We start from the raw sequence: 25,916 nt of genomic DNA on the forward strand, positions 1-25,916 counted from the left end.
ACAACTCACTTTGTTGTCACCACATTTCTCCACATTTCTCTTTGTTTTCCAATTGATAAAAGGGCAGGAGGAACCAATGGGACTCAAGGTTGCCTGGCTTTTTCTGGACCGCACTTATAATGTGCATGAGAGTATATAATGATTGCCCCCCAAAAGTGGGGTTAGCGATGAAATGTATGGAGCATGCAGCTGGGGTAGTGTGTGTATTTTACTTTTCCGGCCCACATTTTGTACCTCAGGTCTAGACAAGAGTACAGGATCAGGGTAGATCTTGCTACTTTAAAAAAATATATATTGTATGTTCTTTTTATTTTTTTTAATGTTTATTAAACAGTGCAGTTTGAACAGAGGCAGAGGAGGCACAAAGCACAAGAAGACTTCTTGCAGCCCACTCACATATCATCTTGTTTGATCTGATCAGTCATAAACGCCTATTCAGGTGGGCACATAACTGCGCAAACAAAACTAATTTGGATAAGTACATAACATCCAGTCCAATCCCTTTCCTAGAAAAATGCCATGCTGGATCACTCTGCTTCTTCCTCCAGCACCTTCCCCCTTATAAAGAGGGTTGAGAAACTCCTCGTGCTGCCTTAGCAAACTGCACAACAATTAACATGACTTTGCTGCGCCTTTGCCTCATTGTGACTTCCTTGGTGAGTATCTTGCTCAGAGAAGGGATGGTGGCCTGTTGGCTGGAGGGAGATAAGCCCTGACTGGAAACTAAGGTGTATGAAAAGATGAGCGACTTTCCCCCTTTGGAAGCATCTCCGCTACAATGATGTATAAAGAGCAGCACAAGGCTGAGCCATAGAAAGACTTGTGGGAGCAAAGAGTGGATGGCAATTCTCTAGACAATGGTGGGGGGAGATGTTTCTGGCATAGTGTCTAGGTTCTAATTAGGCAAGTGAGAATTTAAAATCAGAACAATATGAGGAAATGGGGGGAAGTTAGCAATATAGGGAGTGACTTGGGCCAGAACTTTGTTACATTAAACATGTAGTTTGGCCATCCATGCATAACCCTAGAGCAGGGCTTCTCAATGTGTGGGTCCCCAGATGTTACTGGACTTCAGCTCCCATAATCCCCAGCCCCAGTGGCCTTTGGTTGGGAATTATGGGAGTTGAAGTCCAATCACATCTGGGGACCCACACGTTGAGAAGCCCTGCCCTAGAGGAATCCAGTCAGGATCTGCATTACAGTGTGGGGAGCTTTAAACCCTTTCCACCTGCTATGGTCCTAATCCAGATCATCTCTCCAGTTGTTCTTCCCCCACAGAGGGAAACTTCCATTGGCACCAAGTAAGCTGATGTAGTCAGGAAGGGTAAAGGGATATTATCTTTTTAATGGGTGTATGCTTTGTGTCTTTAATAGCTCCGTTATTACTGCTGCATGCTGGGAAAAGCTTCACCTGTTGATTTCTGCTTACTATGCAGCTATTAAAGGCACAACATCTTTGTCTATACAAAAGGTGGCTATGCAGTCTGGAAAGCAACAAGTGGCCTTCCCACTGGTTCCTTCTTCCATTTAAATATGGATGCTCCACAGATTATCATTCTCTCTGATCCAGCTGGGCAATGCATGTGAAACAGTAGGTTTCCACACAAGGATCCTCTGTTGGATTGGGAACCAATCTGGTGGCACATGCCTGGTTCCTGCTTGAATCTAAGCTCCAGTTTTCAAGGGGCCCTCGAATTAACTGCCTTCCATGGACCACCTTCTACCTGGGTGGATCTCAAGAGTGTCACTCTGCTGCCGCTACCACCACCACCACCACCACCACCACCACACAAAGGCTATGGACACAGAGTTGGTCTCAGGGATCAGCAGTGGGTCCAGTGGTATAGCAAGGATGCTGACAGCCCCTGTCCAGCCTGCTGCCGGTGGCCCTTATCACCCCAGCCATGCCAGGCATCAGATGCAGGGGGCGTGACCAAGTTAGCGAACAGGGCTGTGGACCCCATTTGGAAGTAAAATTCGGCCAGTGTTGCATTTGCAACAAGGTCAGGATGGTTTCTCCTTGCTTGTAAAAGCAGGGCTCCACCTTTGAGACGTTTTAGCCAGTGCTGAGCTCTCAGCCTGGCCAGGAACACCTCTCCCTGCTTTTGCAAGCAGAGAGAGATGTTCCTGGCCAGGCTGAGAGCCCAGGGCTGAGAGCACTGCTTTTGTAAGCAGGGAGAAACCATCCTGGCCACTCTGCAAAAGCGACGCTGGCTGAATTTTACTTCTACGCCGAGTGTGCCCCATTTGCTAATGTGGCCACACACCGCGCACCTGTCATCAGATGCAGGGGTGTGGCTGGGGCACCAGGCTGGCCCCTGGAACATGGTGGCTTGGGTTCTTTGAATCCGTTCGCTCAATGGCTGCCATGCCCCTGAATGGTTTCTTCTGAACCCTCAGCAACTGCCCAGTGATGCCCTGTCCAAGCTACTGGAACCACATGTGTGGTTTCTGTCCCTGGATCAGAAATTGTGTGTGCAGACTCATCTAGATCAGTTTTGACATCATCAGTTACTTATCTGGGAGTAAAGGGAATTTACTCCAGCTCCCACTTTCTCTACCAAAAGGTGATAGTTGCAGTCAGAACTGCCAGTGTGTTGACCTTTTTGATTCACAAATAAGCAAGCATGCAGCATTCCATATATATAGCTTTATCGGGGAAACTGCCAATGCAAAGAAACGGCACTGGGTTGCTTTTATAGACCCTGCCTTGTGTTTCCCTCTTGTCATGTATTCCTTTCTGCCATTCTACAAATCCTCCTTACATTATCCTTGCCATGTTCTGCCTTGCATCTCCAGCACCTTCTTATGTTGCTGCCTAATATTCCCTCCTGCCACAAAATCTCTCCCTTTGTCCAAACAAATATACTTTTAATGGTGAACCTACTGTGGAAACACATCACATTTGGGTTCGATGTACAGATGGGGCTCTGGTGATCCCTTCAAATGATGTTGCCATACTGGCTCACACCCGTGTATGCTACTCACATGTGCCAATGTTTTGAGACCAACATGGGGAAATTACTTGAAACCAAATTTGCAGGCATGAATAACTAATGGATCACAGTCCAGACAATGGTGAGGCATTAGGATACACCAGAGGAGCAAACAGAGCCAGAAGCAAGGCCTTTTGAAAACAAAGAGGTAATGTTTGTTTTGTATAAAGCAGAGGCCTAATGTGACAATAAGATATTTGGCAACCTCAGTACAATTTTGGTTGTGCAGGGTGTGAAGGCAATTCCAGGGCTAGAGTAGCCTGACAAGAGATTGTTGGAGGGTGCGCTGAGTAGGTGGTGCAGAGAGAGAGTGTGTGTGTGAGAAGCAGCATGATGCTTGTCTTTTTTGCCTGCTGTCTTGTGGGAGATGCCAGAATGGTGGGCATTTGTGGGTGATACCAGGCAGGTGCTGTTCAGGCACCGAGCACATGCAAAAACTCCCCATGGGCTTGGAATGGGCACTCAACACTTAACCATGTGAGAGGACAAGAAGGAATGGGGAGTTGCTTGGGAACTACTGTTAATGGAACTGCCCTGGGGTGTTTGGTCAGCACTCCAATGTTCAGGCTTTGTGGGGGAATTAGCTCTTAAAGGGGGTCAGCTCCACAAGTTTTAATTTGTGCAAACATTTGGATTCAAGAGATGACTGGATTGAGACAAGGTTATAGTTTCAAAATATAAAGAAGGTTTTTATTGTAGGAGGGGGTACAAGAAATAAATATGTGGTTAGAGCAATATTGCTATCAAAAATATATTTAAATATAATGAGGCATTTTAGCTTAAAGTCCAAATTGTGCAAGTTTCCGGGTGGGCAAGAGAAAGAAGCTAGAGAAATAGAGGTGAGGGTAGCTTGATTTAAGAAGGAGATAGTTTGAGCCTAGTTGCCAGGCAAATGGTCACCTTCACCTGGATTCACCTGATCTGGACGACAGGACCTCAGGACTCTGGGGAGGGCTGCAAAATCTTGTCCTCCAAGACAGCGTGATTGAAAGCAGGAAGGTTGCAGGGATTAGTAGAGGGAGAGGTGCCCATGAGAAGGGTACCTCTGTGGGGCCAGCTTCCTATGGCGGCTAGGCAAACTGGATGGATCAGCAGAAGGATCACTCTGGGAAGTGGCATGATAAACTGGACACAACCTGGCGTGGCCTGTGAACAGTGAATCACCCAAGAAGCTAGTGATTTCATTCAAGCCATTTTTATGTTGCAAGAGAGCACAAAGAATGCTCAATGGAATCTCAAGTATAGCACACGATGGAGTATACAAAGAAGCACGAAGGTTGCTTGCTTGGGTCCTTGTTGGAGTCTCCAGTGACAAGCACAGGAGAGCCCAAGGTTGCTTGTCAGAGTCCCAAGTTGGATGTACAATGGAGCACTTGTATTTGGAGTCCCAGTTAGCAAACCCAAGGAAATACACAGGCTCATGGAAGTGGGGATACTTATATCCCAAAACATGCCTTGTGGGGAAAATTCCTACTGTCCTCCTTGTTTGATTAGAAGTGCCAGGATGGACCTGCACGGAATGTATTGTGTCTAATTGCTCTTTCCTGGGTGTAACTATGTGGGGATCGCCTTCTGTGTGCAAGGCTGATTGTAATGAAAATCAGAGTATGCAAGTGTGCAAAAGAGTATCTGCCTGGATGGGCTCTCCAGTAATCTATCCATAATTTCAATAGATATACCTCTAGGGCTATATCACTGACTCATCTTCTTTGTGATGGGGAGACCATTGCTTCACTACCTTATCTACTTTTCTTCCTGCTTGGCATAATCGGCTCGTTAGCGTGTCATTATCTCTTGTGAGAGGATGAGGGAGGTGAAGGCAGTTCACTCTGTTCAGTGGCCTTGGATGCCAGTTAACTCACTGTAGTTAACTCTGGAGTCTACTTAGCTGGGACTCCTGCATAAAGAAGGGGGGCGTGCATCAATCCCTGTTCCAATTTGCTTTGTTTATAGCCAAATCTAGGGGTGACTAGCCCATTACCAACTAAGTGACCTGTCCCCATGTGTGCTTTAAACTGAGAGCTCACATTGAGGTGTAGTTCCTGAGCATACCCAAAGTGCAACCTCCAAGCCTGGAGATGCAACTGCAAATATGGAAGCTCCCAGGAGCTGGGCAGGATAAGCACAGCAGGCAACATTAGGGAGAGCATCTCAGTATAGCATCAACCATGCGAGTGTTCTTGAGGGGAAGCTTATGGTTCTGGGCCCAGTTCAAAGTGCTGGTTTTAATTTTTAAAGCCCTAAATGGCTTGGGACCAGGTTACCTGAGAGAGCACCCTGCCCCATATGTCCCTAGCTTAAGATCTTCTTCGGAGGCCCTCCTCCAGATGTCCCTGCCAAACAAGGTGAGGCAGGTGGCTACCAGGGAGAGGGCCTTTTCGGTGGTTGCACCCCATTTATGGAATAGCCTCTCCAGTGAGGTTCACCTGGCTTCATCACTTTGTTCTTTTAGATGCCTGGTAAAGACCTTTTTGTTCACACAGGCCTTTTATATTTTGGTTTTTCAGATTTGATCTGATTTCTAACTAATTTTAAAATGAGTTTTTAAGCTGTTTTGTATTATATTTTGTATTTTCTTTTCTTCTTCTTTGTTATGATTTAATGTGTTCTGTGTTTTTATTGTATGTTTTAATCCTCTGTTGTGAGCCACCCAGAGAACAATTTGTTATGGGGTGGCTAACAAATAAATACATTATTATTTTTTATTACTATTTATTATTATGCTATTTACACACAGTCTACCAGATGTTATTAACTGGATTTGGTACTTTAATTATCGGGCCCTTTCCAAGGGTCTAGGATAGGAACATAGGAACATAGGAAACTGCAATATACTGAGTCAGCCATTGGTCTATCTAGCTCAGTATTGTCTTCACAGACTGGCAGCAGCTTCTCCAAGGTTGCAGGCAGGAATCTCTCTCAGCCCTATCTTGGAGAAGCCAGGGAGGGAGCTTGGAACCTAGATGCTCTTCCCAGTGTGGCTCCATCCCCTAAGGGGAATATCTTCCAGTGCTCACACATCAAGTCTCCCACTGAGATGTAACCAGGGCAGACCCTGCTTAGCTATGGGGACAAGTCATGCTTGCTACCACAAGACCAGCTCTCCTCCCCAAACTAGGAGATAACTTTCTTTAGTTATCCTACTTCTTTAGGATAACTAAAGAAAAATTAAAGATAGCGTTGTAGTATTTGTGCTGTCCTGTAGTGTGGCCTACTGTAGCTGATATGTTGTAATTTTATCGATGCCCAAGGTGTCAAGATGGTGTTCAAGTTATTTTAGTACTGCACCAAGGGCACCAACAACTATTGGCATCACTACTGCTTTCTTTTTCCAGAGCCACTCAATTTCAATCTGAAGGTCCTTGTATTTAGTTATTTTCTCCAATTGTTTTTCGTCAACTCGTCTATTCCCCTGGGATTGCAATATCAATTATCAGGACCCGATTCTTCTCGATGACTGTCAGATACGGTGTATTATGTGCTAAATGCCTATCAGTTTGTATTCAAAAATCCCAAATGATGATGATGATGATAATGATGATGATTTATTCAATTTCTATACCGCCCTTCCAAAAATGGCTCAGGGCAGTTTACACAGAGAAATAATAAATAAATAAGATGGATCCCTGTCCCCAAAGAGCTCACAATCTAAAAAGAAACACAAGATAGACACCAGCAACAGTCACTGGAGGTACTGTTCTGGGGGTGGATAGGGCCAGTTACTCTCTCCCTGCTAAATAAAGAGAATCACCATGTTAAAAGGTGCTTCTTTGCCAAGTTAGCAGGGGTAACCTGCTAAGCAGGTTACCAGCATATGTATCACTTATGAAGCAAGGCTACAGCATTTGGGGCTCTTTAGTTTTGAAAAGAAGTGACTAAGAGGAGACATTATAGAACTGTATAAAATTATGCATGGAGGAGAGAAAGTGGACAGATTATTATTTTCTTCTTCTCCCTCTCTCACAATACTAGAACCAGGGGTCATTCCATGAGAAGATTGGGAATTTTAGGACTGACAAAAAGAAGTACTTTCTCACACAATGTGTAATTAATTTATGGAATTCTTTGCCATGAGATGTGGTGATGGCCACTAACTTGAATGGCTTTAAAGGGTGGGGGGCTTAGACAGATTCATGGATGACAGATCTATCAATGGCAACTAGTCTGGTGGATATAGGCCACCTCCAGCTTCAGAGGTGAGATGCTTCTCAATAACAGTTGCAGGGGAGCAACAACAAGAGAGAGGACATGCCCTCTTGCCTGTGGGCTTCCTAGGTGGGCCACTGTGTGAAACAGGATGCTGGTCTAGATAAGCCTTGGGCCTGATCCAGCAGGGCTGTTCTTATGCCCTGGGGCTGGCACATGCCTCTCTTTGCTTTATCAGACAGTGTGTATCTCAGTGTCCCCTGTGTCTCATTGCTGTCACACCTTCCCCTCCAGCACCCAAAGTGGACAAATTTGGTGTGAAGTGATCAGTCACCCCTCCCTCTGAAGAGTTAACAGGGAGTGAACCCTTTTCTTGACTGATACGCTGGTGAACTCCAGGGCAGTCAATCAGTACACCAGGTGGGTGGGACCTAGAAAGCAGTTGCATGGAATTCTGGGAACAAGAAAAAAAGCGTGTGCAGAAAGGCTTAGTGAGGGGCAATGGAGTTTACTCCCTCATGGTCGAAGCCAGCATGGAGGTTTCTCTCATGGAATAACTATATAGATCCTTAAAAGAAAGGACTGCAGTAAGCTTGATTCTCCTCAGGAATTGGGTGAGTTCAAGGAAAAGGGAATTCAGCATAGGGAACAGTTTGTTAGTCAAATTGCGTGTTAGAAACTTATATTTCTTTGTGTGTGTGTTTTGCATGTTCCTGACACTGGTTTATTATAGTTTACCTGCAACATAATTGAAATAAGAAGCACTAGCCTATGCCCGTCCTACCTAGAGTGTTGCAAAAGACTCTATAAACATTTAAATGTGCCTAAGACAACCTGTTTTTGTAATCTGCTAAAAGAAAGCCTCAGAAGGAAGCAGTCTGCAGTAATGGAATAAAACTGTTTTTTTAAAGTCTTTTCTTTTTACAAGCCCCTCCGAATTGATTTTTAACTCAGGAAAAGGGGGGAGGGGTTTCCCCTCTGGTGCAACACATCCTCAGACATTCAGCAGCTATCCGTTTTCTCATCCCGTGTTAAGTTTACATGTGGAAGGGGCTTTTTTCCGTTTTGTCCAATACCCAGTTGCAGAGGGACCTTGGATTACAGCACCCAGTCCGCTGGTCTGGCTCTCTGCAAGTTTTAGGGGGTTTGGTGGCAGCATTTTGAACCTAGCGATAATATAGAATAGTTTTAGGAGAAGCCGAGCCAGGCAGCTCAGCAGGGATGTTTCAGCATTTCTTGATTCAGCATTTCTTTCCCTCGCGTGAGCTTGCTCTGACACAAAGGCTTTAATCTGCTACATGGTGTAGGAAAGGAGAGTATGCTGGCAGCAAGAGACTGGGACTAGTTAAACTGGAGACTGCACATGCTGCTTGACAGAGCAAGGAACAACAAGCAGCCTTGTCCTTGCTCCAGGGCCAGTGTGTGCTACCGCTTGCCGTGTCAGGCAGCATGTGCTGCTGCCAGTTTTGCCAGTCTCTGACTCTCACTATCACCACCCTCTCCCTTCCAGCTTGCTTGTGCTGCTGGAGGGGAAGGTCTGGTGGCAATGATTGGCAGGGGTTGGTGAAACTGGAGGCAGTGCCCACTGCTCGATACAGCAAGCAGCAGCATGCTCCAGCCCCAGGACAAACCCAGAACACATGTCCAGAAGGTGAGGAGAAGAGGGGTGCCATGAGTGCCAGCCTCTGGCCCTGCAGGCAGGACCAGGGAGCAGAGGGGAGGTTGCATCAGTGCTGGAGACACCCAGGGAACTGGGCTGGGGCCAGGCGAGGTAGTGCATTGCAACTCGCATCAAGTAATGAGAAGTAATGAGCCATCTCTGGTTATGAAGATGTAAGGAAAAGGTATCCAAACACTGACTTCTATTTGCGTGTTTGTTTCTATCATCCTAGGTGGCTGCAGATCATATCATCTTCGATGATATGCCAATAGCAAGGGAGGGGAACAACGAGTGTGTTTGCAGTATAGAGCTCCCAGATGATGTCTTTCCGCAGCATATGATTGATTTCCTGAAGGAATCCCACACCAATATGACGCATATTATTGACCAAGAGCTAGATAAGGTAAGGGGTGACCTCTTGACATAGAGAAGCCAGCAAAGGTGCTCCTTGTGACCTTGAGATTTTAACACTACCTTGTTGTGCCCTATTTCAGCCAGCCCAGCACTACATTCTAACACAGAATTATACGATTTTAGAGTTGGAAGGGGCCCTGGAAATCTTTTAGTCCAACCCCATGATCAATGCTATAGCATCTCTGACAGACAGTTGAGAGGAGGGCAACAGAGATGTTGAGGGGCCTGGAAATCAAGTCCTGTGAAGGCTGGTTGAAGGAGTTGGGTATGTTTTGCCTGGACAAGAGAAGACTCAGGGGTGTAGCTATAATTGAGTGGATGGGTTCAAAGAACCTGCCCCCCCAGCTCCTGAGGGCCCCCCAGCTCCACCCTTCCCTATTTTCTTCATTATCTCCCTCACTCTGAGGGGCCACATGGGAGGGGTGAACACGGGCCCCCTCTCCCCTAGCTACACCCCAGAGAAGATTGAGGGGGATATGACTGCAGTCTTCAGATATCTGAAAGCCCCCTTGCACTCAACCAATTCCAGTTTATCAACATCCTTGTTAAAATTGAGGTCCCAGAACTAGTGGTGAGTCCGAACCGGTCCGGCGGCCATTCTAAGGAATGGCCGAACTGCCGGACCGGTTCGGCTCTTGGTGGTTCGGGTCCGGGTGGGGGGTATGACTTTAAGGGCGGGAGGGCTTGCTTACCCCTCCCGCCTCTTCGGCCCCCTCCAGCGCCCATATTTAACTTAAAAGCGGGGCGCTGGAAACCAGCCGCCCCCGCCGCCGCTACCGCTGCCCCCCTGAGCAGATTAACAATTAAGGGTGCCCCTGCCGTCGCCCGCCCGCCCACCCGCCAGCCCGCCAGCCAGCCCTCCCTCCCAGCTGCCCGCCCGCCCGAGTGTGACCTTACCCAATGCTTGAAGTAAACGAGAGGAGCTACCGAACGGAGCTCCTCTCGTTAGCAAGGCCTCCAGAAGACTGAAGGCGCTTTGCGCGCGCATGCGCGCATGCGCGCACCGTAAAGGACGCCGGAGGCCCGGTCTACCCGCCGGGAAAAGGCCGGGTAGACCGGGCCTCCGATCGCCGGAGGCCCGGTTTACCCTGCCGGGCCGGGTAGACCAGGCCTCCGGCGATCGGAGGCCCGGTCTACCCGGCCTTTTCCCGGCGGGTAGACCGGGCCTCCGGCGTCCTTTGCGGTGCGCGCAAAGCGCGCACGCAAAGCGCCTTCAGTCTTCTGGAGGCCTTGCTAACGAGAGGAGCTCCGTTCGGTAGCTCCTCTCGTTTACTTCAAGCATTGGGTAAGGACACACTCGGGCGGGCGGGCAGCTGGGAGGGAGGGCTGGCTGGCTGGCTGGCGGGCGGGCGACGGCAGGGGTACCCTTAATTGTTAATCTGCTCGGGGGGGCAGCGGTAGCGGCGGCGGGGGCGGCTGGTTTCCAGCGCCCCGCTTTTAAGTTAAATATGGGCGCTGGAGGGGGCCGAAGAGGCGGGAGGGGTAAGCAAGCCCTCCCGCCCTTAAAGTCATACCCCCCACCCGGACCCGAACCACCAAGAGCCGAACCGGTCCGGCAGTTCGGCCATTCCTTAGAATGGCCGCCGGACCGGTTCGGACTCACCACTACTGCTGAAGAGCCACAGGCAGCCCCAGTGCTATGAAGAATGAGAGACTGTGTAAGCAGCTCTATCACAGCCCTCTTTGCCGCAACTGGAATAACTGTAGTAGCACGGCGGGTGCAACTGCTCATTCTTCAGAATGCTCTCTCTCATTATCATCAGAGCTGCCTCCTCTTTGTCTACAGCACCCCAGAATGGAGCATCCTGGTGCCTGAATACTGTATGTCATGTTAGCCCGTATTCCAGATCAGGTAGTACAGGACAGAAATGGGACAATTACTACTTGTGATCTGGAGGGACACTATTTTCTGTTCATGCAGCCTAAGATTGCATTAGCTTTTAAAACAGCTGCATCACACTGCTGGCTCCTGTACATCTTACTGTCCACTAAGACACTTAGTGGACACTTACTGTCCACTAAGACACTAAGACACTTTCACTTTCAGTACATGTGAAAGGTGCCTCTTTCACATGTACTGTTGCCAAGCCAGGTCTTCCCCATCCTGTATTTGTGCATTTGATTTTTCTCACCAAAATGCAGGACTTCACATTTGCCTCTGTTGAAATTTGTCTTGTTGGTTTTGGCCCAATAGTTGAGCCTTTGCAGATCAGATTAAAACTTGATTTTGTCTACTAAGATATTAGTTATCCTACCCCCAACTTGATATCATCTGCAGATCTGATAAGCTTCCCTCCTGCTCCCTCCTCCAAGACATTTATGAAAACATTGAGCAGCACAGGGCCCATAACAGAGTCCTGTGGCGATACCTCCCTCCACGATGACGTGGTGCCTATCTTTAATGAGTACTCCTTTTATGGTTGTTCAACTAGCTGTGAATCCACCATCTAACCCACATTTTATGAACTTGTCTACAAGGATATTCTGGGAGATGTTGGCCCACTTCAGCTATTATTTATAAAAGGATGGCATATTTGGAAGTCCTGCTCCCAGCACATCACTCCTTTCCCCTTCCACACTACTCACTATTATGGCGGTCATCTGAAGAGGTGTACACGGTAAGCGTGAGGGCTGGCACTTGCATGATTGGCAGCTTGGGACCATCACAGATATGGTGTTCACCTCTTCAGATGTACATCACTGTGACTGTGTGAGTGGTGCATTGTGGGGGGTGAGTGATGGGGACAGGGGCAGGATGTTTTTCAGAAAATGAGAAGGGTAGGCATCAAATACAGATATAGATATAACACAAAACAAAGTACCTAATAAATAGAGATATATTTCAATAACAGAGGTAACAGAAAATAAGTATATCAAATTCCTGAACAATATAGAAAACAATAAGTGATTGTATAAAGAACAAAATGCGAGCATATACAGAGAACTACTAATCGAGTATCAAGATATAAGAATGTACAAATGAAGACTCACACAGTGCTATTGCAAAGTTTTAGATACTTCTTCAGTTTACTCTTCAAATAGTTTCAGTTAAGATCTTAAAGTGAAAATATAGAACAATGTCTAAAAGTACCACAAATAGAAATACAGAGAAAATAAAAATCTTTACATCAGCACTCATTTTGTTGTCCACTCCAAGCAGCAGGACTCAGTGCTACTTTGTGCTTCTATAAATCTTCATCTGATGCTAGGAGACACAATTCATGTGCTAAAAAATGTCAATCTATCCTTAATAATAATATGAATAATTGTTTGCCCCTTCAAAGAACCTAGCTTATGATTTCACCATAAGAGAATGGATAAAACTCCAGAGTTCTTATTGTTGGGAGTAAGACAGACCTCTCTTGATGATCTTAATGTGCTAAGCCATTTAGGGATTTGAAGGTAATTACCAGAACTTTATATTTTGCCCGGAAACCTATTGGCAGCCAGTGCAGTTGCTTTGAAGCAGGTATGATATGGTCTCTCTGAGAAACCCAGGGACCAATCTAGCTGCTACATTTTGAACCAACTGAAGTTTCAGAACTACATACAAAGGCAGCCCCACATAGAGCCCCACATAGAGCCCCACATGAGTAGTCAAGTCTAGAGGTTACCAGAGAGTGCACCACAGTTCTGAGATCATTATCTTCAAGGAACAGACATAGCTGTCATGTCAACCAAAGCTGAGGGAAAACACTCCTGGCCATGGCCTCAACCTGAGAAACCAGAGTGAGGCCTGGGTCCAGAAGCACTCCCAAGCTATGCACTTGTTCCTTTGCGGGGAGTGCAACCCCAGCCAGAACTGGAAGATTTCTCACATCCCTCAAAATATGACCCCTTGAGTACATCCATTGTGCTTGGATTCAGCTTCAATTTATTATCCCTCATCCAGTCCATTACTGCCTGTAGGGAGGCATTTAGGGGGGCTATGCCATTTCCTGATGATAATGTCATGGAGAAATAGATGTGGGTTTCATCAGCATATTGATAATACCCTGCTCCAAATCTCCTGATGATCTCACCAGCGGATTCATGTGGTTGTTAAAAAGCATCAGAGATAGGATGGAGACCTGAGGGACACCATAGAATAGTTTTCGTTTCAGAGAGCAACTATCTCCTAGAGACACCATCTGGAATCTACCAGAGAGATAGGAATGGTACCACTGCAAAGCAGTGCCACCTATTCCCAAATCTCCCAAGCAATCCAGAAGGATACCATGGTTGATAGGATCAAAAGCCGCAGAAAGGTCCAAAAGAACCAATAGAGTCGCACTCCCTCTGTCCATTCCTTGGTAGAGATAATCCACCAGGTCAATTAAGGCTGTCTCCACCCCATAGCCTGCTCTAAAGTCAGTTTGAAATGGATCTAAATAATCAGTATCATCCAAAACTGCCTGGAGCTGATCAGCTACCATCCTCTCAATTATCTTGCCCACTCAAGGGAGGTTGGAGACTGGCCTGTAAATTATCTTCAACGAGGGCTCTAGGGCAGGCTTCTTAAGAAAAGGTCTCACAGTTGCCTCCTTCAAACATGGAGCCATCCTTCCCTCCCTCGGTGCGGCATTTGTGATGTCAACTTGGCTATCTCTTCATCTGTGTAGCCACATAGATCTCTTAGAGTGATTATTGCTGGGAGATTGATAGACAGCTAAGCAACAGCACATCCTATAGGAAGCTAAATAAAGATCCAAGCAACAAAATTAAATTTCTTATTAAAATAACTGTTCAGAAAGTTTTCCTATTAGGCTACATAGATGAAGCCACAAAAAACTTTCTAATGAGAGAAGAATATAGGATACCCATTTTCTATGCAATACCAAAGATGCACAAAAATACTCTTCCTCCTCCAGAATACTCTTTCTCATGGAGAAATAGATTTGGGTGTCATCAGTATATTGATAGCACCCTGCTCCAAATCTCTGATAATATCAGGTTGGAATTCATTATTGGAACTTCTCTCAGAATATTTGAATTTTTTTCTTCATCCGTTTGAAACAAAAAGTTTAATTAAAGATACAAAATCATTTATTAACATTGTGGGGAATTTGACATTAGAAGAGGGTATTTTTCTGTGCACTCTAGATATGGAAGCTCAGTACCCCATGAAGGGGCTAGGAATGCAGCAGTGTTTTGTTTTTGTTTTTTGGTCACAACGTACCGATTAGTTACCTCCAACACATTTTCTTCTAGACCCTCTAGCTATTGTATTAGAAAAAATTATTTTAGACACGCTCAAGACATCTGCATTCAACAACATGGAGTGACCATGGGGAGTAAAGTAGGTCCATCTATAGCCAACGTGTTTATGTCCTTGCTGGAGTCCAAACATATTCTAAATCCAGCGGTTAATCCTTTCTTCTTCTATATACCATACTATGGGATATATATTGATGATATTTTTCTTTTGTTCAAGGGCACTACTCATTCTTTTGGATGATTTTTAGAATGGATCAACTCTGTGGATATTCACATTAAATTTACCAGCCATATCCACCAAGATTGCATTGCTTTTTTGGATATAGTGGTGGTACGAGATGATAATAATCTTTAAGTTTCTAATTTTAGGAAGTCTATTGCAAAAAACTCCTATTTACATTACAACGGCTAGCATCCAAGACATTTAAAAAACATCCTTTCTTGTAGACAGTTTTTAAGACTACGTAGAAATTGCTCAGAGATGTCCGTCAGCACACAATTTGTGCACAGAGGTTACCCTCTCAAAACTGTTCAAACAGCAGCTATTCAAACCTCTCGGAACTCTAGGAGAGAAGCATTGACCCTGGACAGTAGGAACACCTCCAGAGACAAGAGTAACAATAAGATATTTTGGTATATGGAATATACTCATCTATCCTATCATATTAAAAACATTATCCTGGAACATTGGCATCTTATTGAACACCTACTAAGCTGTACTCAGCGTCCCAGTATTGGATTCAGGAGGGGGCCATCTCTCAAGAACCTACTGGTTAGAGCAGACATAGGAGATTCTTTAGGTCCACAGCCTCCAAAGAGCATGGGTACCTTTAAGTGTGGTACATGCTCATCATGTGGCATACTGTATTCAAGAAGGTTCACGATTTTCACATTCAGGTACAGGCAAAATTTTTATTTTTCATATGTTTGGAACCTGCAATACAAAAACCATAATCTATATGCTTATATGTCCTTGTGACTTGTGGTATATACCTTGTGGTATATCGGTCAAACCACTCTGCCTTTGAAAATCAGAATCTAAGAACATAGAAGCACTTCTTAAAACAACACAGGGGATACTGTTCTTGTAAAGCATTTTTGTGAATATAATCACTACAGGGAAGTTATGACAGTTGATCAAGCACAGCCCTATAGGTTTCAGAGAACTGATATACAAAAATTATTGTCACAGAAGTAAAGGTTCCTTTTAAAGAGTGTGTTTCCTTTGGGCCTTAACAATAAGTTGGACTTTACTGCATTTCTTTGATGTCTCTTTAAGAAGCAGAGCTCTCGTGGCTATTTACAGTAAGAGCACAAGATACAGCTATTGGTTTATTAGTCCCACCCTTTTACTCCACTTGCAGGGAGCAGTTTTACTCCCAACAATAAGAACTCTGGAGTTTTATCCTTTCTCTTATGGTGAAATTGTAAGTTAGCTTCTTTGAAGGGGCAAACAATTATTCATATATTATTATTAAGGATAGATCAACATTTTTTAATGTATGAATTGTGTCTCAGTGTCAGATGAGAATTTATAGAAGCACAAAGTAGCTCCTTGGAGTAAACAACAAAGTGAGTGCTAATGTAAGGGTTTTTGTTTTCTCTGTATTTCTATTTGTGGTACTTTTAGATGTTGTTCTATATTTTCACTTTAAGATCCTAATTGAAACTATTTGAAGAGTGAACTAAAGAAGTATCTAAAACTTTTGCAATAGTGCTGTGAGTCTTCCCTTGTACGTTTTTATATCTTGATACTCCATTAGTCGTCATCTGTATATCCACACATTTTGTTCTTTATATAATCACTTATTGATTTCTATATTGTTCAGGAATTTGTTATACCTATTTTCTGTTATCTTTGTTATCAAAATATACTCCTCTATTTATTAGGTACTCTGTTTTGTGTTATATCTACAGCAGGATGTCTTTCAATCATGTCAGACTCGAGCTACTGTCTCAGCAGCCCTTGATGTGTTCAGGGCTTCCTGGTAAACACACCTACTGGGTTCTGACATTCCCATGACACTTCTGTCCCGATCTGAAATATACAAATAACAATTACAACCTGCCTTACAAGGCTGTTATAAGGATGACTAAGATAATGTAGCATACAGTAGGTAAAGATAGCAACCCAAGAGGGCTGAGCAGGGATGTGAACTCATCAGTTCTTTACTTCCACTCAAATGTAATCCTCAGCCAATAATACCACTCTGTCTCTCCATGTGATGAATCAAGGTATGACTGAGGAAAGATTGTTCATGAATTGCTGAATGTGGTTTTCAGTGACTCTTGTGAAGTATGCACACTGTAAGTATATGCTACCTTTCCCCAGATTACAAAAATCAATGATACAATGAAAGTATTTGAGGACCGAGTGAAGAACCTGACAGAAAAAATCCGGGACATGGAGATGAATGGCATCAAGGACCAAACAGATTATACAAACACTAAAAATTTAATTGATAATCTGAATCAACTGTCCAAAGATCTGCATTCTAAACTGAATGGAACTGATACGGATATTGAACATTTGCTTACCGAGGTAGGTAATAAATGTTCAGGTCAACAGTATGAGTGGTCGCTCTGTTTGGGTCAGCATTACATAGCATTGCTCTCAATTGAATTAGAATTGACTCAAGTGGAGTGCATCTACATCCTTGTCTTGTTCATTTGCGTGCTGACTGGAGCTATTAGCACAGGAGATAATATTCTGCAACCACAAATAGTTTTTGGAATGATATTCATAGTTGTGTATAAAGCAGCTTGGGATCCACTGACTGACATTCACAGGGAAAACAAAAGTCTTATGTTTCCACATGACCAAGAAGCAGGGCCAGATTAACCCAAGGGCTAATACAGGCTGTAAATAAATTAAACTAAATTACAGCTGAAAATTAAACTTCTCCTAAAGTAGCCTCAAAAGACACAGTTTTCATTATGGGTTTCCCACAAATAGCCAGCAGATGGAGCTGCCCAATAGAGCATGGAGGAAGTAAGTCTATGAACAGCCTTCGATGAACACAGACACCCTGCAAAATGGAGCTACATGATTTAGACATCGTTAATAAACACACAGAACTTCTGTTTTCAAATGGAATATATCTTCATCTAGCAACGCCCTCAGATCACACAGGTAGGCACAATGAAATGGGGGTGAGGGAACAAATGTCCCTAGGCTCCATGGCCGGCACAGTGTAGAATGCTCAGCAGCCGCAGCCTCTTGTTCTGGGGCTGCCAGCAACCTTACCCACTGCCTTAGACCTTCGTAGATTTAGGCCCTACTTTAGGCTCTCAATTTCAGCCCTTCTTTCCATTAGCCTTAGGTCCTCACAACCATGATTGCTTCTCTGAGGGAGGGCAGGATGCCTCCTTGCCTTAAGGAAGCTATTAGATGAAGAAACCTGTACTGGATCCCTCAAATGTAGCCAATTAGAGACCTGTCTCCAATCTTCCATCGTTGGGAAAGGTGACTGGGTAGTGGCCTCTCCGCTCCAGGCACACAAATCTATTTCTCCATATCAACTTCATCAAGTAAAGACAGAACTGTTGGGAGTTGTTAATTTTTACCCCCAGTAGGTAAAACAGCAGAGCACTAAGGAATGAGCACACACTCCAGTTACAGAGTAGGTAGCAGAGGATGGTTTAGTTGTTGCAGCTATTTAGAGAAAACACATGGAGATTCTTGTAGAACTGGGTACTAAGTATTTATTGGTTAAATACACTTGGATAGGAAAGGCCTAAACCTAATCTAAAGGACTACATAATGAATAGGTAAGGAGGGAGACAGATGTTTCCATCTGTTCTCTAAGAGGAAAGGAAGGATTGTGACTCAGCACAGGAAGTACAGAAGAGTCAGATCGGGGTCATAGAGACAGGTAGAACAGGGAGACCCTTACTCACTATCTCTACTCCAAGTGCCCCTAGTGGTCATTAGGGTAGTTGGTGCAAAAGGTTGATGCACTGGAACTCCATCTCCAACAATAACTTCATTAGGTAATGGCATAACTAAATGCATTGCCTACCTGGAGCAGAAATGGGCTGGATGAGGGATAAAAAGCTGAAGTTGAATCCAAATAAAATGGAGGTACTGACTGTGGTGGGTCAGAACTCGAGAGATTGTTTAGATATACCTGTTCTGGATGGGGTTATACTCCCCCAGAAAGAACAAGTACATAGCTTGGGAGTGCTCCTTGATGCAAAACTCTCTGGTTTCTCAGGATGAGGCAACAGCTTCAGCTGATACGTAAGATGTGCCCATTTCTGGAGGAAAATGACCTTATAACAGTGGTACATATTTATTTATTTTATTTATTGTTGGATTTATATACTGCCTTTCATTTAAAACAATCTCAGGGCAGTTTACAAAAGTTAAAAAACATACAATAAAATGACAATAAAAATATTAAGCTAAAAATATAAAAACAAACCAAATTTAAAATCTATAAAATGCAAGCATAAAAAACTATACACGAGTAAAAACACACAGAAGCAGCAATAAAAACAATCATGTAAAAGCCTGTAACCTGCTAGTAAAATGCTAGTAACCTCCAGGTTTGACTACTGTAATGCACTCTATGTGAGGCTACCTTTGCACATAGTCCAGAAACTACAGTTGGTGCAGAATGCGGTAGCCAGATCTCTGGGATAACCCGAAGAGACCATATAACGCCAAACTTAAAAGAACCGCACTGGCTGCCAATATGTTTCCAAGTGAAATACAAAGTGCTGGTTATTACCTATAAAGTCCTAAACGGCTTGGGTTCAGGGTATTTAAGAGAGTGCCCCCTTTGTCATGAACCCTCCTGCCTATTAAGATCATCTGGGGAAGTCAGTTTATGGCCACTACTGGCTAGTTTGCTGGCTACCCGGGACCGGGCCTTGCCTGTGGCTGCCCTGGGGCTCTGGAATCCACTCCCTGTCAAAATCAGAGCTTCCCCATCTCAGGCTTCCAAGTGTTTCTTGCGCTCTCCTCCCATCCTGCAAAGATATTTTCCGGAAACTAGGTGCAAGGTGGCTTATTTGTTTTGACTAACCAGGCCTAGTGATGGCCACCAGTTCTCTGCACAGATAAACTGTGACTGTTGCAGCAAAATGAATCCCCTTCCTGTAAAAAGAGAGAACATGGCTTCCTTCTGGTCCCATTTAGTTAAAAGGGGAGGGGGCCAAACTGCATTCAAAGAAGTGGAGGCATACATGACGCAGGGCTGCCACAAATTCCTAGCAAAATGTATAGAAATGCAGTTAATAATGGTGAAGGTGAGCAGGGTATACAAACAAAGAGAATGCCCCAGACACAAGGGAATTGGAAGTGCACACTCACCTTGTGCAGGGGTTGGAAAGTCTTATAAGCAGGCTCCAGTGGCGTAGTGAGGACATTGGCAGCTCTTGTCCAGGCTGCTGGCAGTGGCCCCAGCCATGCCCCCTACACCTGATGTCAGATACAGGGGGCGTGGCAACAGCAAATAGGGCCATATGCCCCATTTTGAGATAAAATTCGGCAAGTGCTGGGCTCCCAGCATTGCTGGGATGGAGCCATGCAGCTGTGTTTTTGAGAGGTTTCAGCTAGTGCTGAGCTCCCAGCCTGGCCGGAATTGCCTCTCCCTGCCTTTGCAAGAGGGAGAAGCCATCTCAATAACGCTGGGAGCCCAGCGCTCGCCGAATTGTATTTCAAAACAGGGCATGTGGCCCTGTTTGCTGTCATTGCCACACCCCTTCATCTGACATCAGGTGCAGGGGTGTGGCTTGGGTGCCAGGTGCGGCCCTTGGGGCATGGCAGCCTGGGTTCTTTGAACCCATTCGCACAATGGATACTATGCCCCTGGCAGGCTCCACCAACTCTGGCCCCTGTCTTGAGCTGAGATTGTACCCCAGTCTCTCACATGCCATTAGAAGGGCCTCTAGGTGTCTTCACACTGTAAGTGGATTTGACTCCAGGGTGGCTGAGTCCTCCACTAAGTGAGACCCAAGATGGCAGCAATGGTACTCGAAAGATGACTGCTTAACAAGCCTGTGCTCCAGCATCTGCCTTCCCACCCCTCCGACCCCTGCATGCCTCATGACTTTTGGTGCTGGCAAGAGTCTGTTTTCGTTTTTCCATATTCTGCCATAGCAGAAAGTTGCTTGGGGTGGTTTTATAAAACATGTGCCAAATATTTCAGGTCAACAATATCTCCAGTATAGTGTGGCAGCTGGAAAGTTTTGACACAAATAGTGTGTTGGCAACACATAGAGAATTGGCCACAATCCGGAAACAACTGGCTGATTGTGAAGAAGCTGCTGGGAATCCAAATTTTGGCCTGCCTTCTGCTGGCCTCTTAGCGCCTGAATTTGGTGAGTATGACTGGAGATCTTGCTCATTCTTGCTAGCCAGAATGAAAACTCTCTCTACATAACTTTGTCCAAGTTACATGCCACTGATGTCTAATTCCCTAACAAAGTAGTTTCCTAGCATGTAAGTGCAATAAAGTGCTAACATTAGTAAGCCATTGATAGTACAACTCAACTGACAAGGTTTCAGCTACAAATATGGAGCTTGGGGGAAGGACTTTGCTATCTGTGTGTTTGCTTGGTTCGTTCGTTCAATTTATATACTACCCTTCTTGAAGTGGCTCCGGGTGGCTTACATTAAAATAAAAAACACAGAATAAAACAATTAAAATCAAACATTTAAACCAGATTAAATCTCATTAAAATTAAAGTTAAAACTAGATATCATTAAAGTCAGGCTGAAGAGATGGGTCTTTAAGGCTTTCCTGAAGGCCTCCAAGGAAGACAGTCCTTATATCTATGGGGAGTGTGTTGCACAATCTAGGGATGGCAACTGAGAAGGCCAAGGATCTGTTGAATCCAATAATCTAATCTAGTTTCTCCTCCTCACTGGCACATGTTACTATTGCCCTCAATGTACAAATACAGGGGCAACTGCTTCAGGGAATCTTTATGGTCACTTAAATAGGGTCAAACTAGACATAATGGAGATGCATTCACTTCTCAGTCTCTCGTGTTTTTGCAAATAAAAACTGCAGTGGGGGAATGGGGGAAGAGATTGATTCAGATCAGGGCTGTGGTGTGAAGGAAGAAATGTTAATGTTTCCTTCACACCATTTTCCAGATGAAAATCAATCACACTGTTAAAGCTGCTCTGGTAGAACAAATGTGCGTATGCATATGTTTTTCTTATAGATTAGTTTCAGGGAGGGGTATGTTCAATGGGGAAATGGAGAGAGCATTCTCTCCCCATCCCTGTAGTCCTGGACTGTTTAGGACTCCCCACTGCTGCTATTTGCAACAAAAATGTTGGGCTGGGGGGAAGTTGTGTGTGTTCCTCCCCACTTAAATTATGACAGCTGGTTTGTGGTATCTGTCTTCAGAACTGGCTATACATCTTATATAGGACAGGCATCCTAGCAGTACAAGTGTAATTCCCTTTCTGTTCCCTGGCAGGCAAGTGTGATAAGAAAGTGTTGGTGAACATTAGCAAGCCATTTATAGTCAAACTCAACTGGCGAGGATTCAACTACAGATATGGAGCCTGGGGCAAGGACTTTGCTGTTGGAGCCAAGAATCCAGATTTGTTTTGGGTTGCTCCACTCAACACAGATGAACGCTTAATGGAGACCTACCGCCTCTACAACTCCTATTCGGACCTACTGTTGTACAAAAACCAAGTGGAAAAAACCCTTTCCCAATACATTGGACTCACCTGGAACTACATCAGCTGTGGGCAAGGAAGTGGGACTATCTTATACAATGGCAGTCTCTATTACAACTGCCACAACAGCAGGAACTTGTGCAAGCTGGATGTTGCAACTAACAAAGTCAAGCGCAAGTCACTGGAGGATGCTGCTTTCAACAACTGGTTCTCCTATTCTGGCATCAATTGGCAGGACTTTGATTTTGCTGGGGATGAGAAAGGTCTGTGGGTTATGTATTCCACAGAAAGTAGCAAGGGGAAAATAGTCATTGGGAAGCTAGATCCTGATAATCTGAAATTGCTCAAGACATGGGAAACCTCCGCGTACAAGCCCAATGTGACCAACACATTTATGATTTGTGGGGTGATGTATGCCCTCCAGCGACTAAGTGCACACAAAGAGAAGCTATTTTACACATACGACACCAGTACAGGCAAAGAAGGTACTACAGACATCATCATGGAGAAACTCTCGGCCACCCCACAAAGTGTGAGCTACAATCCCAATGATCACAAGATATACATGTACAACGATGGCTACCTGGTAACTTACGACGTGCTGTTCAAACGTCTACCCCGGAAGGAAAGACGGAGCGTGGCCAATGAGGATGAGCAAACTGCTCTTATAGCAGTGAGTGGCGGCAGGCAGCAATTTGCAATGATACAATAGGGGAGCTAAGCCCAGGCTTGTATATCACTCATCTACTGGTAGTTATAAAAATATGTATATAAGGCACACAATGCAGATCCCTTGCTGAAGCTAAGTAGATCTAGGACTGGTCAGTGCTTCCTGGGAGGCCCATGTATGCTGCCTTGAGTCCCAGGATAAAAGAAAGATGGGATAGAATTGCAAGAGACAAATAAAAATAAAAATAAAACTCAGAGCATTTGTGATAGCTATCCACCGTACTACTCATATAGGTGTACTTGGCTGTGCACATTCAGTCCCAGAGTGCTACAAAACTCCATCCATACTAACAGCAGGTATAGATTGGTTTCACTGCTAAGCCCTGTTCACATGTTATGTTCAATGCATGTATAATTAGCATACACAGCTCCAGATCTATGCACATGTACAATTAGTCAGACATATCTTCAATATATGTACACTAATACACTTCCTATCTGCACCCTGCATTTGAGGGGGCTTGGACCCAGGTTCATTTTTAAAATGAACACATGTACAACACATGGGTGCAGACACTAATACACACAAGGTAATTTTTGAACAGGGCTTTTGTTTAGTGTGTGCATGTATGTATCTTCAGGCATGTACATAACAACTTATACATGTGTACATATAGGTACATACAACATAATGTCCGAATAAGGTATCTACAAATCCACTTGCCAGCTCATCAGTGGTGAGTGCCCCCAGCCCTCTGGCAAGCAGGACACCCAGCACCACACAGATGTCCTCATGGCCATTTCTGAGAAGGTAAGAAACAGCAGGCATTATTTTCAAGCAGTAGGTGAGGGATCCCATCATTTCTTACCATCTTCATATCCCTGTACAGTGCAAATGACAGAAGACCCACTTATTTATTATTTATTTGGCATATTTCTATACCACCCAAAACACAAGTTCTGTGGGCGGTTTACAAGACAATAAAAACAACCAATAAAAAGATTAAAACATTTCAACAATTAAAATTTAAGAGGTTAAAACCATTAAAGCAGTATCTAATTAAAAGCCTGGGTGAACAAATGCATCTTGACTGCCTTTTAAAAAGTTGTAAGAGATGGGGAGTCTCTTATTCCAGCAGGAAGTGTGTTCAAAACCCTCAGGGCAGCAATGGAGAAAGCCTGTCCCTGAGTAGCCACCAGACAAGCCGGTGGCAACTGCAGACAAACCTCTCCAAATGATCTCAATGGGCAATGTGGTTCATAGCAAAGAAGACGCTCTCTTAAATACCCAGGGCCCAAGCTGTTTAGGGCTTTATAGGTTATAAGCAAAACCTTGTACTCTACCCAGAAACTTACCGGCAGCCAGTGTAGATCTTTTAAGATAGGAGTGATATGGTCTCTCTGAGATGACCCAGAGACCAACCTGGCTGCCGCATTCTGGACTAACTGCAGTTTCCGGACTGCATACAAAGGCAACCCCACATAGAACGCATTGCAGTACTCAAGTCTGGAGGTGACCAGCAGATGTACTACTGTTCTGAGGTCATTTATCTCAAGAAATGGATGCAGCTGGTGTATCAGCCAAAGCTCCTCTGTCCACTGCCTCAACCTGGGAACCAGGGAGAGTTTTGTGTCCAGAAGCACCCCCATACTGTGTACCTGTTCTTTCTGGGGAAGTGTGACCCCATCCAGAACAGGCAGATCAAAATCATCTCCCGAGTTCCGGTCCCACACAATAAGTATCTCTGTCTTATCTGGATTCAGTCTCAGCTTGTTACCTCTCATCCAGCCCATCACTGCCTCCAGGCAGGCATTTAGGGAGGTTATGCCTTCTCCTGATGATGTTGACATAGAGAAAAAGATTTGGGTGTCATCAGCATATTGATAACACCCTGCACCAAATCTCCTGGTGATCTCTCCCAGCGGTTTCATGTAGATGTTAAACAACTTCGGAGACAATACGGAGCCCTGAGGGACACCGTACCAAAGTTCCATTTTTGAAGAACAGCAGTCCCCAAGAGACACTATCTGGAATCTGCCTGAGAGGTAAGAGTGGAACCACTGCAAAGCAATGCCTCCCACTCCCAAGCCCCTCAGACGCTCCAGAAGGATACTAAGGTCGATAGTATCAAAAGCCGCCAAGAGGTCCAAAAGAACCAACAGAGTCACACTTCGCCTGTCAATTCCCAATTGGAGATCATCCATCAGGCCGACCAAGGCATTCTCCACCCCATAGCCCACCCGAAAGCTGGTCTGAAACATGTCTAGATAATCAGTTTCATCCAAGACTACATGGAGTTGGGAGGCCACCACCCTCTCAGTTACCTTGCCCAGCCACAAAAGGTTAGAGTCAGGCCTATAGTTGCTCAGCGCCGAGGAATCCAAGGCAGGCTTCTTAAGAAGTGGTCTAATAATTGCCTCCTTAAGGCAAGGAGGCATCCTGCCCTCCCTCAGAGAAGCATTTATGATCTCTACCAGGCCTTCTACAACAACCTCCCTGCCAGATAGTATTAGCCACATCGGGCAAGGGTCAAGAGAACAGGTGGTAGGCCACATCTCTCCAAGCAGCTTGTCCACATTCTCACGAGTCACAAACTGAAATTGATCCAGCCTAACCACGTAAGAGGAGTTGCTGGACACCTCCGATTCAGACACTGCAGTAATTGTAGGATCTAAATCCAAGTCGGCCTGAATACGAGAGATTTTGTCCACAAAAAAACCATTAAACACATCACTGCGGGTAATAGATGGTTCCAAATTCTGATTCAAGGGAGGAGGGGCACTCACTGGTCCTCTCACAACCCTGGACAGCTCCACTGGATGTGACCTTGTGGATGCAATACGGGCTGAAAAGAATCACTTCTTTGCTGCCCATATTGTCAGAGCATAGATCTTTAAATGTGCTCTATGTTGTAATCTGTTGGATTCGAGTAACGTCGAGTCTTCCTCCACTTGCTCTCCAGTCATCTACCTCGCTGCTTCAGCCCCCGTAGTTCTTCTGTATACCAAGGGTCTAATTCTGAGGTGGGTCGGAGAGGACGCTTAGGTGCGATCATGTCTACTGCCCTGGTGAGCTTGCTGTTCCAGTTCTCCACCAGGACATCAACAGAATCATTGGCAAAGCCAACACTAAATCCCTCCAAGGCTTCTTGGAACCCTATTGGATCCAATAACCTTCTCAGGT

At 44.9% G+C, this 25,916-nt stretch overlaps 1 protein-coding gene across 4 annotated transcripts; it reads left to right on the forward strand.

Annotated features, from left to right (window-relative positions):
- Window positions 1-556: 556 nt before the first annotated feature.
- LOC128342737 (olfactomedin-4-like) lies at window positions 557-22,987 on the forward strand. 4 transcript variants are annotated; one of them, XM_053290501.1, is made up of 5 exons: window positions 557-656; window positions 9,035-9,205; window positions 16,745-16,954; window positions 20,571-20,742; window positions 21,856-22,987. In XM_053290501.1, the coding sequence occupies exons 1-5, from the start codon at window positions 618-620 to the stop codon at window positions 22,773-22,775; spliced, it is 1,512 nt and encodes a 503-aa protein (XP_053146476.1). In that variant the 5' UTR covers window positions 557-617; the 3' UTR covers window positions 22,776-22,987. The 4 variants fall into 4 exon arrangements, with proteins under 4 accessions (XP_053146476.1, XP_053146484.1, XP_053146495.1 ...); XM_053290509.1 differs by lacking the exon at window positions 557-656 and adding an exon at window positions 684-728; XM_053290520.1 differs by lacking the exons at window positions 557-656; window positions 9,035-9,205 and adding an exon at window positions 15,740-15,839.
- Window positions 22,988-25,916: the final 2,929 nt, after the last annotated feature.

The sequence above is a fragment of the Hemicordylus capensis genome, chromosome 1 (assembly GCF_027244095.1).
Source record: "Hemicordylus capensis ecotype Gifberg chromosome 1, rHemCap1.1.pri, whole genome shotgun sequence".
NCBI lineage: Eukaryota > Metazoa > Chordata > Lepidosauria > Squamata > Cordylidae > Hemicordylus > Hemicordylus capensis.